The sequence below is a fragment of the Aspergillus melleus genome (assembly GCF_016097325.1).
Source record: "Aspergillus melleus strain CBS 546.65 chromosome Unknown contig1, whole genome shotgun sequence".
Lineage (NCBI taxonomy): Eukaryota > Fungi > Ascomycota > Eurotiomycetes > Eurotiales > Aspergillaceae > Aspergillus > Aspergillus melleus.
This window is the reverse complement of record NW_025763370.1, coordinates 4,979,170-4,992,971: the sequence shown is the minus strand read 5'-3', so window position 1 is coordinate 4,992,971 and position 13,802 is coordinate 4,979,170. Positions and strand designations below refer to the sequence as shown.

General features: G+C 50.7%; 7 protein-coding genes across 7 annotated transcripts; 4 read left to right on the top strand and 3 right to left on the bottom strand.

Moving 5' to 3' along the window:
• Positions 1-1,951: 1,951 nt before the first annotated feature.
• On the top strand, positions 1,952-3,987 carry cdcA (phosphoprotein phosphatase CDC14; the record flags this gene model as incomplete). The annotated part of the gene is made up of 3 exons (XM_046083438.1): positions 1,952-2,000; positions 2,123-2,657; positions 2,712-3,987. 3 exons carry the CDS (start codon positions 1,952-1,954, stop codon positions 3,985-3,987), a joined length of 1,860 nt encoding a protein of 619 aa, XP_045939395.1.
• Positions 3,988-4,596: 609 nt separating this feature from the next.
• Positions 4,597-5,517, bottom strand: LDX57_001791 (HD domain-containing protein; the record flags this gene model as incomplete). Its single annotated transcript, XM_046083437.1, has 3 exons — positions 4,597-4,861; positions 4,959-5,208; positions 5,379-5,517. 3 exons carry the CDS (start codon positions 5,515-5,517, stop codon positions 4,597-4,599), a joined length of 654 nt encoding a protein of 217 aa, XP_045939394.1.
• Positions 5,518-5,894: 377 nt separating this feature from the next.
• Positions 5,895-6,916, bottom strand: LDX57_001790 (phytanoyl-CoA dioxygenase family protein; the record flags this gene model as incomplete). Its single annotated transcript, XM_046083436.1, has 4 exons — positions 5,895-6,154; positions 6,216-6,434; positions 6,500-6,674; positions 6,743-6,916. 4 exons carry the CDS (start codon positions 6,914-6,916, stop codon positions 5,895-5,897), a joined length of 828 nt encoding a protein of 275 aa, XP_045939393.1.
• A 1,132-nt stretch (positions 6,917-8,048) lies between these two features.
• LDX57_001789 (uncharacterized protein) lies at positions 8,049-9,515 on the top strand (the record flags this gene model as incomplete). The annotated part of the gene is made up of 6 exons (XM_046083435.1): positions 8,049-8,170; positions 8,226-8,391; positions 8,445-8,546; positions 8,605-8,734; positions 8,784-8,896; positions 8,958-9,515. The coding sequence occupies 6 exons, from the start codon at positions 8,049-8,051 to the stop codon at positions 9,513-9,515; spliced, it is 1,191 nt and encodes a 396-aa protein (XP_045939392.1).
• Positions 9,516-9,935: 420 nt separating this feature from the next.
• Positions 9,936-13,006, top strand: LDX57_001788 (putative C6 transcription factor; the record flags this gene model as incomplete). The annotated part of the gene is made up of 5 exons (XM_046083434.1): positions 9,936-10,012; positions 10,064-10,797; positions 10,863-11,286; positions 11,343-11,634; positions 11,688-13,006. The coding sequence occupies 5 exons, from the start codon at positions 9,936-9,938 to the stop codon at positions 12,045-12,047; spliced, it is 1,887 nt and encodes a 628-aa protein (XP_045939391.1). The 3' UTR covers positions 12,048-13,006.
• LDX57_001787 (putative RING finger domain protein) lies at positions 12,317-12,838 on the bottom strand (the record flags this gene model as incomplete). The annotated part of the gene is made up of 3 exons (XM_046083433.1): positions 12,317-12,500; positions 12,567-12,740; positions 12,828-12,838. The coding sequence occupies 3 exons, from the start codon at positions 12,836-12,838 to the stop codon at positions 12,317-12,319; spliced, it is 369 nt and encodes a 122-aa protein (XP_045939390.1).
• Positions 13,007-13,448: 442 nt separating the features above from the next.
• LDX57_001786 (uncharacterized protein) lies at positions 13,449-13,766 on the top strand (the record flags this gene model as incomplete). The annotated part of the gene is made up of 1 exon (XM_046083432.1): positions 13,449-13,766. One exon carries the CDS (start codon positions 13,449-13,451, stop codon positions 13,764-13,766), a length of 318 nt encoding a protein of 105 aa, XP_045939389.1.
• Positions 13,767-13,802: the final 36 nt, after the last annotated feature.

Here is a 13,802-nt window from a genome sequence, read left to right as displayed (position 1 = left end):
AAATATAGGGATCGACAAAGATACTGTTGTTTCCTTCGTACTGCCATTGCTCATGAGCACAAGATTATTGGACCATCGGTAGACTCGCGGGAGCCGAGTTCCACGAGACCCCGGAAAAGGGACCAAGCTTGAGGAAAGGAAGCTTTCGGTCAAAGGCAGGGTTTCCATTGAAACCATTGAAAAAGCACACTGCGGTCTTATCACGTCTGAGAACATGTCATTCCTGCATGTGTCCGCTAGATTTTATGAGCGCACCTTCGCCTGTCTTAATATAGATGCCAGTTCGTATTTAACCAGTGCATTGCTTTCTGTACCTTTCTTGGAACAATGCGTTAAGGATGTTCGAATTCAAGCCCCACACTGCGGCAATCAGCATAAGGCCAGTCGAACGTCGAAACAGACCGCGTGGAACTTAGAAACGTTTCCCTCCACCATGATGGATGGTGGGTTCAAGACCCATTACTCTGTAAACTCGTCTTTCAGTCTGATCAGAATTCAAACGTCATTTGGAGTGTTGAGCTAAACCTTAAACGGGGATGGTCGGTAACTAGTTGGACGATCGTCGGTTCTCTTCGTTGGTAATGTTGATAGCTCGAACCCCTGGGCCATGGTTCCACGCTTGCTGAAGCATTGCAAGGTGCGCCGGTGAGATAGGACCAGAACAATAAGCAAACTGAAAGAAGGGAAGTGGCGTAGACGTGATTGCCGTCTGAATAATTGCGTGGCAGAAAGCAGATCAGGGATACTTTTTACCACAAGCATCTCGGTACGGAGTACAGCACCTCTCCATCCCTGCCGATCTGATCCACCTGCCACTCTTTGAGAGATACAACACTGGATAAAGCCAGAAGACTGGTTGGAATGGCTATCCAGGTATAGCGACTATCTGCTCAATTGCGTTCATGAACCCGCTGATGGTCACACGGGGAACTTCGGAGTTCTGGGGGGGGTAGGTATGAGGTTTGGCCTTCAATCCCCCCCCCGCTTTCAACCGACTCCAGGCCAAGGTGTTGTAGCATTGTGATTAAAATGGTAGGACAGTCCCTTGGGGCTGGACATACAGAGTGTTTGTCTTAATATCATGCTTGACCATTCGCGCATTGGGGGACATTCTTCGTTGTTTCAGTCAGGCTGCGCACAAGGAATAGTATTAGTATTGATTGCTTGATGTCTAGAGCAATACTGTGAGCCATCCGCGAGAAAAGAGAGAGCTTTGAGCTATTGTGTTGAAAAATGGGGGTTTTGTCTGCTTTTGGATCGCAGTTGATGGTACTCCGTAGTAAGAGTACACTGTAGGTCCAGGGCGAAAACAACGGAGGAGGTTTGCAGTGTTTGGCAGCAGTGTTTGTTTGGGGGAATGACATAAGCAGCCGATGTTTTGGTCGACGGGCGGGTTGGTGCCTGGGGGACCTGAGGCAGCCAGGGGTTGTCCTGTCAACGCCCGGCGCTAAACCGCAACGGGGCAACCACAACATAACAGCAGCCAGTTAGCGTGCATCGCAGCTGCCCCAAACGGTCTCATCGGCCTCGAGGTCTTCTCTCGTGCCTATCTTTTTCTTTCTTCCCCTCCTCTCTCCTCCTACACCACCGCCAACCCCAGTCTCTTGTATATCTTTCCCCTGTTCCCCCTCCCGTCCTCCTTCCTTTACTTCATTGTGTCTTCGTCGTCTTTGCGAACGCATATCCTTACTCTCACCCGCACTTCGGGCTCGGCAACAAGTTCGTCTGTTTTGATCTCAACAGACTGGACTATGATTGTTTAGCTTGGATCAGTTGTTATTGTTTTCAATTCCAGTGTGTTATCCGACTGCAAGATACCATCACCTCTCACCTACGGTGTTATCCTTCCTCGACACACGCTTCCGCCATCTTTCGCCTCCTAATTGTTTGTTTTGCTGCCATCCCGACCTCAATTGAACACTGTTGTCCGTGACACTTCGTTACTATCAAGATGGCTGGTAACATTGGTGGCTACGGCCAGGTTATTGAATACATTCAAGGTTGGTGGTCTTGTTTATTTTGATGCTTGATGTTTCACGATCGTTCTGGCCGGCGGCTTGAACATTGGCGCCGAACACTCCCGCGATGAATCTGAAGACTAATTTGTCCTTCCTTGAACCAGACCGTTTATATCTTGCCTCTTACGATAACCCACCGGATTCGAGAACTCCATTCCCTTACCCGCTTGAACAGCCCAAATCCCCCAGCAAGCGCTCACGGGCTCAGCCAAGTACACCCAGCAGCAGGAAGCGAAGCCCCGTGTACTTTACCGTGGATGATGTCCTTCTTTACAATTCTTTCCATGCGGATTTTGGTCCTCTGCACATAGGCCATCTGTACCGGTTTGCAGTCCAGTTCCATGAGATCCTCGGTGATCCTGCAAATGGCGACCGTGCGGTTGTGTTCTACTCTAAAACCGACTCCCGAAGCCGCGCCAATGCCGCGTGCCTGGTCGCTTGTTATATGGTTTTGATCCAATCGTGGCCACCCCATCTGGCCCTGGCACCTATCGCTCAGGCAGACCCGCCCTACATGCCATTCCGGGATGCCGGCTATAGCCAGGCAGACTATATTCTGAACATCCAGGATGTCGTGTACGGAGTCTGGAAAGCAAAAGAGCAGTCTCTCTGTGGATTGAGAGACTTCAGTCTGGAAGAGTATGTCATGTTTATCGCACACCGTTGAAACCATTTGACTAATGACGTATTTAGATATGAGAAATTCGAACGGGTGGACATGGGTGATTTCAACTGGATTACGCCTCACTTCCTAGCCTTCGCCTCTCCCCAGCATGAACCTGTTGAGCCAATTCCAGCCAACACCCCTGAATACGACGCGCTGCCCTCGAAGGTTTCCGAAGTTTTCGCCACAAAACTCCCTCTGCCCTTCAAGAATGTGCTTGCCCATTTTGCGTCGCGCAACGTAGGATTGGTTGTCCGATTGAACTCGGAACTGTACTGTCCCTCATACTTCACTGCTCTGGGCATCAACCACATTGACATGATCTTTGAGGACGGCACATGCCCACCTTTGCCTTTGGTGCGACGATTCATCAAGATGGCGCATGAAATGATCACCGTGAAGAACAAGGGAATTGCCGTACATTGCAAGGCTGGCCTGGGCCGAACCGGGTGTCTGATTGGCGCGTATCTCATTTATCGCTATGGCTTCACTGCCAATGAAATCATTGCCTTCATGAGATTCATGCGCCCGGGAATGGTGGTCGGCCCCCAACAACACTGGCTGCACTTGAACCAGGGCTCGTTCCGTGAATGGTGGTTCGAGGATACTATGAAGGAGAAGTTGGCTCAAATGCAAATGCAAGCGGCTCCGATTACGCCGGGTCGGCCGTCGGCCAAGCAACGCGCCAACAATGGTCCAGTTGCCACACCGCCCAACAACGGTCATTCGAAGCGCGCCGCTCTTGGAGAGATCGATCACAACGAGGGCGCCGGTGCCCAGGCTGAGGAGAATCTACCGGCCCCTACTCCCGGTCAACCTCGGAAATCTCACCGCAAGGATTCGCGCCATCACCCTTATGCGCGCACGCCTTCTGGGACTCTTCTTGCCGACAAAGAGTCGAACAAACGGGGTGAGCACTCGAGCCACAAAAGTCACCGACTCAGCAACGACAGCAGTGAAAGTGACGAAGAGATCCAACTTCGCATGCTGGCGAAGCGTTCATCCAAGTCCCCCATGGCATCTCCAGGCAGTCGTTCGGTCAGCTATTCGGCCACATTGACTGCTAGCTACACCTTGAATGATGATATCCATGAAGACAGGGAAAATTGGGTTGATGCCACGCACGCTGCGCCGAAGACCCCCGTGAGCAGCAAGACTGGTCATAGCGCAATCTCCATGACCAAAGTTCGCACCAGCCCTCGTCGTGTGACAGCGGAAAGCCGAAGCGAATCCAGGGGGGTTCGGAAAGCCAGTGGTCGGATTGGTAGCGCAGGCAGTCCTACGCGGGTCAAAACAAGTGCGTAGACCGGACTCTGCGCGCCTTTCCCCTTCTCTACTTCTTTCTCTTCCTAAGATACCTTTTAAGCCTCCTACAGATATCCTTCGTGTGTTACATTTTACCTGATTAATTTGTCTATTGTTTCCTTCGTGTTGCTGGACTATAATATCGCATCCTTCTTACAACTGTCTTTGATTACCCATTTGCGCGAGTTTCTTCCTTTACATTTTTGCTTGGCTTCTGTTTTATGGGTGTTTTGCTGGTTTCTGGTTCAAAATCGACGGGCTGGGGAGTGTGTGTTCTGGAGTACGGTTGCACTGTTTATGATCGAACGACCTAGAAGGGTGACATTGACTGCATCGGGGTTTTATGACTGGTACAAGATGTCTGTGATTGTCTAGATGCCAGATCTTAGGGCTAGGAGATGATGCTTTTTGTTGATTAAATTGTGTCTTTGTACGTATACGATCTACGTCCTTCATGACAAATTGGTTGATATTCAATAATTGCCTTTTGTAGTCCGTTAAGACTTGTAAAGAACTTTGGCAGTGGAACTTTGAACTGCTACAGCTCTCTGCTCAGATGCAGCAAGGCGGTGGCTATAATTCTTTTCCCATGTCTGATACTACTACTAATCAGTATCCAATCGCCATGCCCCGTTCTTCCAAATGAGCCACTATCAATGTCGAATATTCTCGTGCTCGAGGCGTAGAGCTCTCAATGCCCGGAACCTTGGCCGCATCATCCCAACGTCGCAACGCCACCATCTCATCACGAACAGGGTCCTGATCGAAAGACGCCAACTCAGCCCCGGTAAACGGACCCCCTTGAAACTCCAACGACTTCTTCGAAGCATCTGACAAAGACTCCCAGTACGATTTGTCCACGGCAGTCAAAAACCTGTTTCAATCAGCCTGTAATCAACGGGAAAGCCCTCAACCATGTATGTATGCATGTATGCGCATTACTAAGTGGAGGATTGAAAACCAAAACCTACCTCTTCGCCGCAACATGACTCTCCACAAGTCGACAGACATTCCGACTAAACCCTAGCGAACGTAGATACTCCGCGCCGATCGATTCGTGCGCTACGCGGCCGACGTCTTCAGTGCCGTTGGTTCCGTTTCTGGCTCTGTTTTTGTCTCTGCTGTTCTGGATGCTCATGCGTGCTTCTTTTCGTGCGTCGAGAGGGATGATCTGGCCGATGTCGTGGAGTAGGGCTGCGAGGATGAGATCGGGTCGGGCTCCTGTTTCGGTTTATCATGTGTGGGGAGTTGAGTTAGTGTGGTTCTTTCCAGTCCTTGCGTTCGTACTTTATTGGGTATTAAGAGAGAGGGGGTAGATAGGTGGTTAGGCTTCTGGCTGTGTTCTTGGAGGCTGGCTGGGTCGTGTATTGAACATATGCTATGCCACGTACCGGATTTCTGGGCCTGATGGGCGGCTTGGAGACAGTGCTCTAGTTGACTGATTGATTCGCCAATGTAGTCGCCTTGGCCGTGGAGTTCGAGGCATTGTATCAGATCTGAGGCTTTGGATTGTGGGGATTGGGTAGTCATGGTTGTTTGTTGGATCTTTTTTTAGGGTTTATTGGGGGTGTAGATGGTTGTATGACTGTATGGTTGGGATGGGGGAGAAGGAGCAGTAGTGAAGAAGAAGAAGTTGGGGGTGGAGGGGTTTGTTTATAAGGTAGGAAGACGAGGAGGATACGCCACGTTCCGGGGGGTTTTCGTTTGGAAAAGTTCCTTTTTGCTATTTGCTCAATTGGAGAAAATCGGAGGCTTCTTCGATTTATTTGGTAAGGGTGGGTTCATGATACTCATTAGTCCTTCCTTATTGCGGAAAGATCGTTATGCTACTAGCAAGAATTTTGCGTATGAACAAAGTATCTACACCTTTCTACAACTCGTATGACACAAGACTATCTGGCTAATATCTACGCAGCTGCCTGCGCCTTCCCTTCAATAGTAAGCATCGGAGAACCATATCCGTATCTCAATCTCCCTTCCTCATACGCCTCCCCGTCTTTTCGCATATGTGTGGCAGGCCAGAGCTTTCTTCGATCTTCATAATATTGATCATGAAGATCTCCCTCGGCTTTACAATTATAAGTGGCATAGATGGCCCGCCGATCCTTGGAGCTGATGTTGGCTCCGCTGCGATGCGCAAGATAGGATCCGAATACTAGGATGTCGCCTGATCGTGTCCGGGAGGATTGTTAGAACCGTCCCATAATTCGGAATAGGATAAGACTGACCTGGTTGCAAGTCGCACGCACTCCATTTGTGGCTGTCGATCCACGTGGGATCGATGCAGCGATCATTGCCTAGGGGAATGGGCATGAGATGGCTTCCGTCGACGACGTCGAGGCCGCCGTTTTGCGAGTTCATTTCATCGACGGCCGCGAGAACGGTCAGGTGCTTGATGTTTTTGACGTGGGTGTATGCGTTGGCGTCGATGTGTGGGGAGAACCCGCCTATTCCGCAGAGATTGGGTTAAAGGATTACTTGGATGGGATATATCAGGGAAAGAGGACCATACCGCCACCCGCAAGTTTGTAATTAATTTTCTCCTTGAAGAGAAGCATATCCTCTGCGGCGAGCTGTCCCAGTACGCTCAAAACTCGCTGACCACGGAGGAAGCTGTCAAAGCCCGCATGGCTGTTGGCGTAGTTCTCGGTGCGACAGAGAACTCTCTGGCCTTGGGAATTTACTTCCTAATCTGCTTGTTAGAACCGCCGTAGAGAACCAGGGGACTGATTGATCGCGTGATATGGATTCCCACCTCGTAGGGCATGTACGATGCATCAGGTGTTCGAGGCAAATCATGTACTTCCTGAGTCCATTGCCGAAGACGCTCCGTCTCGACATCGTTCAGGAAGTTCCGGATAAGGAGATATCCCTTTTCCTGGAAGAACTGCACCTGGTCCTCGGACAAGGGGAAATGGTTGTTCTCCATCGTTCTGCCGGGTTAAGTTCGCTGATAGTCTATGCAAGGAACGGAGGTGGTAGAGCACATGCTTCAGTCCCCGATGATGATGGGACACTCGAGCTCATAAATCCCTGAGCGCATAAACACTCATGGGCGTCACCTTTACATTCTGGCTGCTGCCATTCCGGGAAACCTTCGTGGTCGTAGAATATGGCTCCAAAGCGGGGCATGGCCTGTGGCAGTGGAGACGATGGGCGATGAGACACTAACCAGATAACTAAGATTGAGATACCCGCCGCCAGTGACAGCCCGGAAAGGGTCCATGTGCTGCCAGTTGGGCCCGCGACTTTCGTTAAGCGAGGCGGCTTCTTCCGACAGGGTCCGCTAGTTAGTAGTTCCATACTCTGGACACGGGGTTGCTGATGCTCGTCTTTACGTATACCCTGGACTATTGCTTTGCCGAAGATGCAATTGACGATCTTTGGAGTTGCAAACTATGCGAGTTGCAGCTCGGCTATCTGCAGTATTGACTCGTGCACAAGTCTTTGACTGTGATTGGTCATGGTATAGTTGAGCGAGAGGAGAGGGTCCGGCCTCGATTCTATCAATCTTAAGCCAAGTGCTGCTATATAGTAGACTGAACGTTGTTCATGCAGATGGTAATGTGGTTTGTTTGTTGGCATTCGAGCCTTTGCATCAACTCTGTCTACCAAATGACATGATGGGTTTACCGGCAGATTCGTCAACAAAAGATGCAAAAGTGGCGGTCCGCCCTGAGAGCGGCTCTCAAGATGATGATAATATGGCGCGAGAAGATGGATTCGAGGCACAGAGTCAAAAAGGTTCAGGCGTACTAAACGTCGTGATTTCTGGACTGGCTTTGTTTAGTGATGGCTACAATGCGCAGATTAGTAAGTCTTCAAAATCAACCACCTGGACCCAAAGGGAACAGTAACATGGGTAGCTGATGATTTGCGCTGTGATATAGTCGGTTACATGGAGCCGCTGTTCTCTCTCCTGTACGCGCGATAACACAAGCTTTGTGGCCAAGAAGGCGTCCACTAACTAGGCTCTTGGTATTTCCAGATACAAAAGCACGATGTCTGCAACCATAAAATCTCGCCTGTCGAACTCCTTTCTGATTGGAGAAATCTTCGGAATGGTTTTCTTCGGAGCTTTGATTGATCGAGTGGGCCGACGAACGGGCGTTGTCGCAGCCACCTCGTTCTTGGTTTTAGGCATCGCTTTGGCAGCAGCAGCGCATGGGACATTCGAGCTGGGGTGAGTGCTGAATCCTCACACCTATAAGAAAGGGAGATCCTGATGAGAGGGACAGCATGTTTTGGATGATGATAGTTGCCCGAGGCGTGGCTGGTTTTGGTGCCGGTGGTGAATATCCGGTTTGCGCTACTAGCGCAACGGAGGCAGCGGATGAGACAGCCAGTCTGCGGCGAAAAAGAGGGTTTTTGGTCGCATCAACGACCGATTTTGCGGTTGACCTGGTATTGCACCCGAAATGCGACAGCCGAGAACAAGTTGGCTGAATCAATATTAGGGCTTTGTTTCCGCTGGTATCGTTGCTCTGATCGTCCTTACTTGCTATCAGCAAGAGGTTACGGGGGGAGTATGGCGAGTGTGCTTTGGAATTGGGTTTGTGGTAAGTGTTAGGCCAAAGGACATTGAAGAGAGGTTCACTGATATAATCTCGATATCAGCTTCCGCTTGTTATTTGCTTCTTCCGAATTCGTATGATCAATTCGACCCAGTACCGGAAACACGCGATCAAATCACAATATCCGTACTGGCTGATATTGAAAAGATATTGGAAGCCGATGCTAGGAACCTGTGAGTATGAGAGTTCTAACACCATAACCGATTCCCACTGACAACCTAGCCCTTGCCTGGTTTTTCTACGACTTTGTCACCTATCCGTTCGGGATCTTCTCGTCGACTATCATCTCCGAGTTGATGTCGGACAATTCGACGGTTCAGAACATTGGGTACGGGGTAAGTGCAAGGACGCATTCCATTTCCGTGAACCCAATAACGCTAACATGTTGTTGGGAAGACCGTAATCAACTCTTTCAACCTTCCTGGTTGTCTCTTGGGCGGACTGCTTATGGATAAGATTGGCCGCAAGCAAAACATGACCCTAGGATTCTTGGTCTGGGCTATTTGGGGCTTCATCCTCGGCGGCGCTCTGCACCCCATCCAGAGCGTCTTCCCGTTGTTTGTCGTGATGTACGGCATCTTCATGGCCCTAGGCGAGATGGGCCCCGGTGTCTCGACATTCCTCTGTGCCGCGGAGTCCTTCCCCACGCCCCTGCGAGGTCATTTCCTGGGTCTGGCCGCCGCGGTGGGCAAAGCCGGAGCGTCAATCGGGACCGAAGTTTTTACTCCGATTCAAAACTCGTTCGACTCGACGGCCAAGGGTCAACAAGCAGTGTTTCTGATCGGCTCTGCATTCGCCTTGGTGGGCGGACTCATCGCATGGTTCCTAATCCCCGATATGTCTCGGGAGTTGGAGACCGAGGATGCGAGATTCAAGGCTTACCTGGAGGAGAATGGGTACGATATTGAACATTATGGGGAATCTTTGCAGGTGGACCGGAAGGGTGAATTCTGAGCGACGCTGGTCATTTTAGAAAGTACCCTGAAAGAGAATAAAAGAGATAGAAAGAAGGAAGGAAAGGCATCACCGAGTAAATAACACTACCCTAGGGACCAGCACTAACCATGTCGAGTTAGACCTGCGGACCAAAAGGAATTCCACCGCCATCGATCATTCCATTCCATTCACTCCATTCAACACCAATTTCATGATCTCCATCCATGTCTTGCCGATCGCTTCTTTATCCCGATAGGTGTCATGTAAATTAAAATGGCCGATCAACATGCCCAGTCGGCCGCACTCCGTCGGAATGGCACGCTACAGTCCTGCGAGCCTTGCCGCAAATCCAAACTGCGCTGCGACCATGGAAGGCCCGTCTGCGGGCGATGTAAAACGAAGAACATCGCTGCTCGTTGTTTCTATCATCCTGCGCCCATGACAAAGCGAACGGTGTCAAGCCGCGCAAGTCCTATTCCAGCTACGGGAAGACTGATCAGTCAGTCCAGCTCGAAGTAAGCAACCGTGATAGAAGAAGCGGTGCATCCATCCTAACGGCGTCTTAGTGCTTCGAGTCCGGGGTCTGGTATAGATGGCACTCGCCTTCGCGCGACGGTGGAAACCCCGGCAACCCTTCCTGGCTATCTCGGATCGACCAGCTTTTCGGCAGTTCTCGCAGAACATCCGAGTGAGCTGTCGTTTGAACTACCGGGCAACAACGTTGCCTCTGGGCCGTCCACTCGAGTCGTGGACTCAATCCGGTTTCAATCGGGTATTGACATCCTTAAGCTCCTCAGCGAGTTCTCGATCTGTGACTCGCTCATACGGAAGTTCTATTCGCGAACGCTATGTGTGGTCATCCCGGTCGTGATGATTGAAGCGATCATGCAGTCGGTCCGAGGCATTCTAGGCGGTTTAGATTTCACCGGTGCGATGGATAGCCAGATCCAAGACCTGACCCACCAGATTTTCCAAAATACTTCCCGACCAGTGTCGGTAAATGCTGCCATGACCGTCAACGACTACTGCGCCTTATTCACAGGGCGAAACCTTCGATGGGAAGCCGTAGGGATGATATTTGCAACCTCGGGCATCGCATTGATGTCCACCCCGGACACAGACCCAGACATCGTTCAGGTGGCAGCCGACAGTCAGGCAAGAGATCGACTGCGGGAACAAATTGTGGATGCAAGCTCTACATGTCTCAGCTTCTGTGATCAGGCAGCGTCGGTCAGTGAGCTGTTGGGGTTTTGCCAGTACAACGATGTGATGCTGAGGACGCAGCAATTTGGAGATTCCAGTAAGGGGGAATGAAAGAATGTCGAAAACTAGTCATGAGTAGTTATATGTTGACTATCTATCTAGGCTATCAAGCATGGCGTCGCCTGGGCGACTTATCCGCGACCGTGTACGCTGCTGGAGTTCACCAAGACAGTGGTCAGACCGACGACAGCCCCTTCTTCCTGCGCCAATGGAGAAGAACATTCTTTGCAGCGGCATTCTATGCAGATAAATGCATCGCAACCTTTGTGGGGAGGCCTCCGTTGATCAACTATCGATACTGTACTCTGACACCTCCGCTGGACATCAACGAAGATATACTTATCGCCGGGGGAGACAACCTCACCCGTGCAATCTCGGAACTAGACATCAACGGCTGGGGGTCGCAAAGAAATAGTTATCGAGCTGCGGTAATTAGGCTTCGATTTCTACTAGCAACGTTCCGAGAGGAGGCCCTTGAGATTGCCCTGGGCACCTACGACCATTGGAATCTGGTGCAAAAGTCTAAGTAAGTTGTAATGAAAGCGACAAAATCATTGGGAAGAATTGCTTATACTTGGAAAGTCAGATTATCGAAAAAGCACGAGCGACCTGGGAAGCAGCCCCGGCGTATTTACGATTTGATGTCCAGGCGAATGATTCCGATGCCGAGGCTTGCTTGGCGTCTTTTTCAATTCTGAACATGTACCTGGACTATCTGTATTCCATTTTCCTGCTCCAGAGGGCACTGGTCAAACGCACAAAAACCGGACAGGAAGCGTTGCTGGAAACGTCCCGACGGGTTTTATCTATCATCATCACCGTCACTGCCGACCGAGACCCGATGTTGGATATGAGCAGGCATTATTCCTGGGTGGTATGCCTGTCAATTCCCATCCTTTCTGTTGACCAGACGCTGAAAGCTCATAGATTCTGTACTACGGACTCCCCAGTGCCAGCGTCCTCACGTTAGAGCTCCTTCACCAGACCCAGGATGCGGCATCCAGCTCCATCAAGCTGCCACGTGCCGAGCTCATTCGGAATTTGAGCGTCTTTGTGTCCTGTCTTTCGTGGGTATCACGTCCCAGTCATGGTAACTATCAAACCTGTAAGGAGGTCGAAAAGAAACTGTCGCACATCCTCGATCAGATCCTTGACCCACAGCCGATCCAGCAAGATATCTTCAACGATGCGACTTCCGGTTTGTATAACTTTCTGGACTGGTATAACCCGGGAAACTGGGATTTCAACTCGGAGTATCTACCTTCGGCCGATGGTTTCGTTCTTTGATGAGAATTCGATAACGGATTTCGCGGTGAATCGTCATCGGTCAAAAGGGTATGAGTAGCTCTGGCGGAGATCGCCCTGCCAAGATGCTTATAAAATCGGGGGTTCGCGCAAAGCGAGGCCAGGAAGGCAAATCAGATTCAGAAGAAAGAAAGACAGCAAAGACATGAAGACCTGGGGAAGGAAAAGCAACAACGCCGGATCCACCACGCTACCAAAATCACCCTCCAGAAACAGCACGGCAAAGACATCAAAGGCATCAGTCATACATATCATACCATCCATACAAAATCATTACTGGGATGGGTCTCTTGAATGTAATAGGCCCGGTGGCAGAGAGGGCAGTTGAAATGGTCTTGCAAGTACCATTTCTCCAGACACTCCTTGTGGAAAACATGCAGGCACTTGAGTTCGCGGATCTCTTGGGAACGTAGCACCGACTCGAGGCAGACAACGCTGGCCCAGGCATCTCCAGTTAGTCAAGGGGGTGGCTTACGGTCCCCTGCGACCGGGATCACTCACCACATAAATTGTCCGTCGACACAGTCGGAGGGAAGTAGCGGCCCTTTCGCCTTGGACCACCATTCTTCCAGCGTGCGCGTGGGCGAGACGGCGTCGAGTTTGCGCAGCTTGTCATTCGAGTCGCTTTTGCTCTTCGAGGGTCGCCGCTCTCGGCGGTTGACGAAGATGGTTAATCTGTAGGTTTTGGTATACGTCAACGATGCGTGTTCTCACCCACCGATTGCGCGAAAAATAAAAACCACGCAAGCAGGGGACGCGCACAGCAAACACATGATAATTAATGATACTACACCCAGTCCAATTCCCAAGACAATGGCCATATGATTGTGATTGTTGAAGGCTCTTTTGACCGACGACAACCCCATATCTTCCGACGGGCAGTCGCCGGGCGCAAGGAGGGAGGAGGGAGGAAGGGAGCGTGAGGAAAAGAGAGAGAGAGAAGGAGAAGAAAAAGAAAGGAAAGAAAAGACGAGGAAGAAGCAGAAGACAAGACGAGGTGAGCTGGACTGGACTGCGCCACTCGTGATCGCCTTCAATGAGATAATCCGGCAGTTGATCGCTGGGCGGGGTCTGCGCCTAAACTTTCCTCTGGCCTCTTTTCTTACTTTGCTCTTGACCAGGTCCTTCTTCCTTTATGGCCCGGTCGGCTTCGCGTCTGGTTCGCGGACGGAAGTCGATTCTATGGTTTGACCATTCTGCGACCATCATGATGTTCTGAGCTCTTACCATGTCCCTCTCCACATTCGCCCACGGATCCGACTGAGACCAGACCTCTTTTCTGACCTGACAGCAGGCCAGGGTTTAATGGCGGGGAGACTAACTTCCTTGGCGGAGGAGGAAAGGATGAATCGTTGATCGTGTGAGCTTCCTTAGTGTCATGCCATGTCATGCCACGGACTTTCTTTGCATTCCCTCGCTCTCATCAATCATCATTGCATGATCGCCACTCCTCTATCTACTACTAATCTACCAATTGACCGCGTGGATATTTTTTTCCCTTCACCTTATGCCGACAACAACCCCGCTACTTCCTCCGCCAACAGGTCATGCATCGGTGAAGTGGGATGCAGACTATTAATCCACAGATACTCGTCCGCCGCATACTCGCATTCGTCTAGTTTGGTGTCGATTTCCGGCGTGCCACTGTCAACCTGGATTAGCACCTTGGACCTACGCAAGGAGGGGCACAAGAAAAAATAAAAACGAAAACGAAATCAACGCTAATAACACGATCGG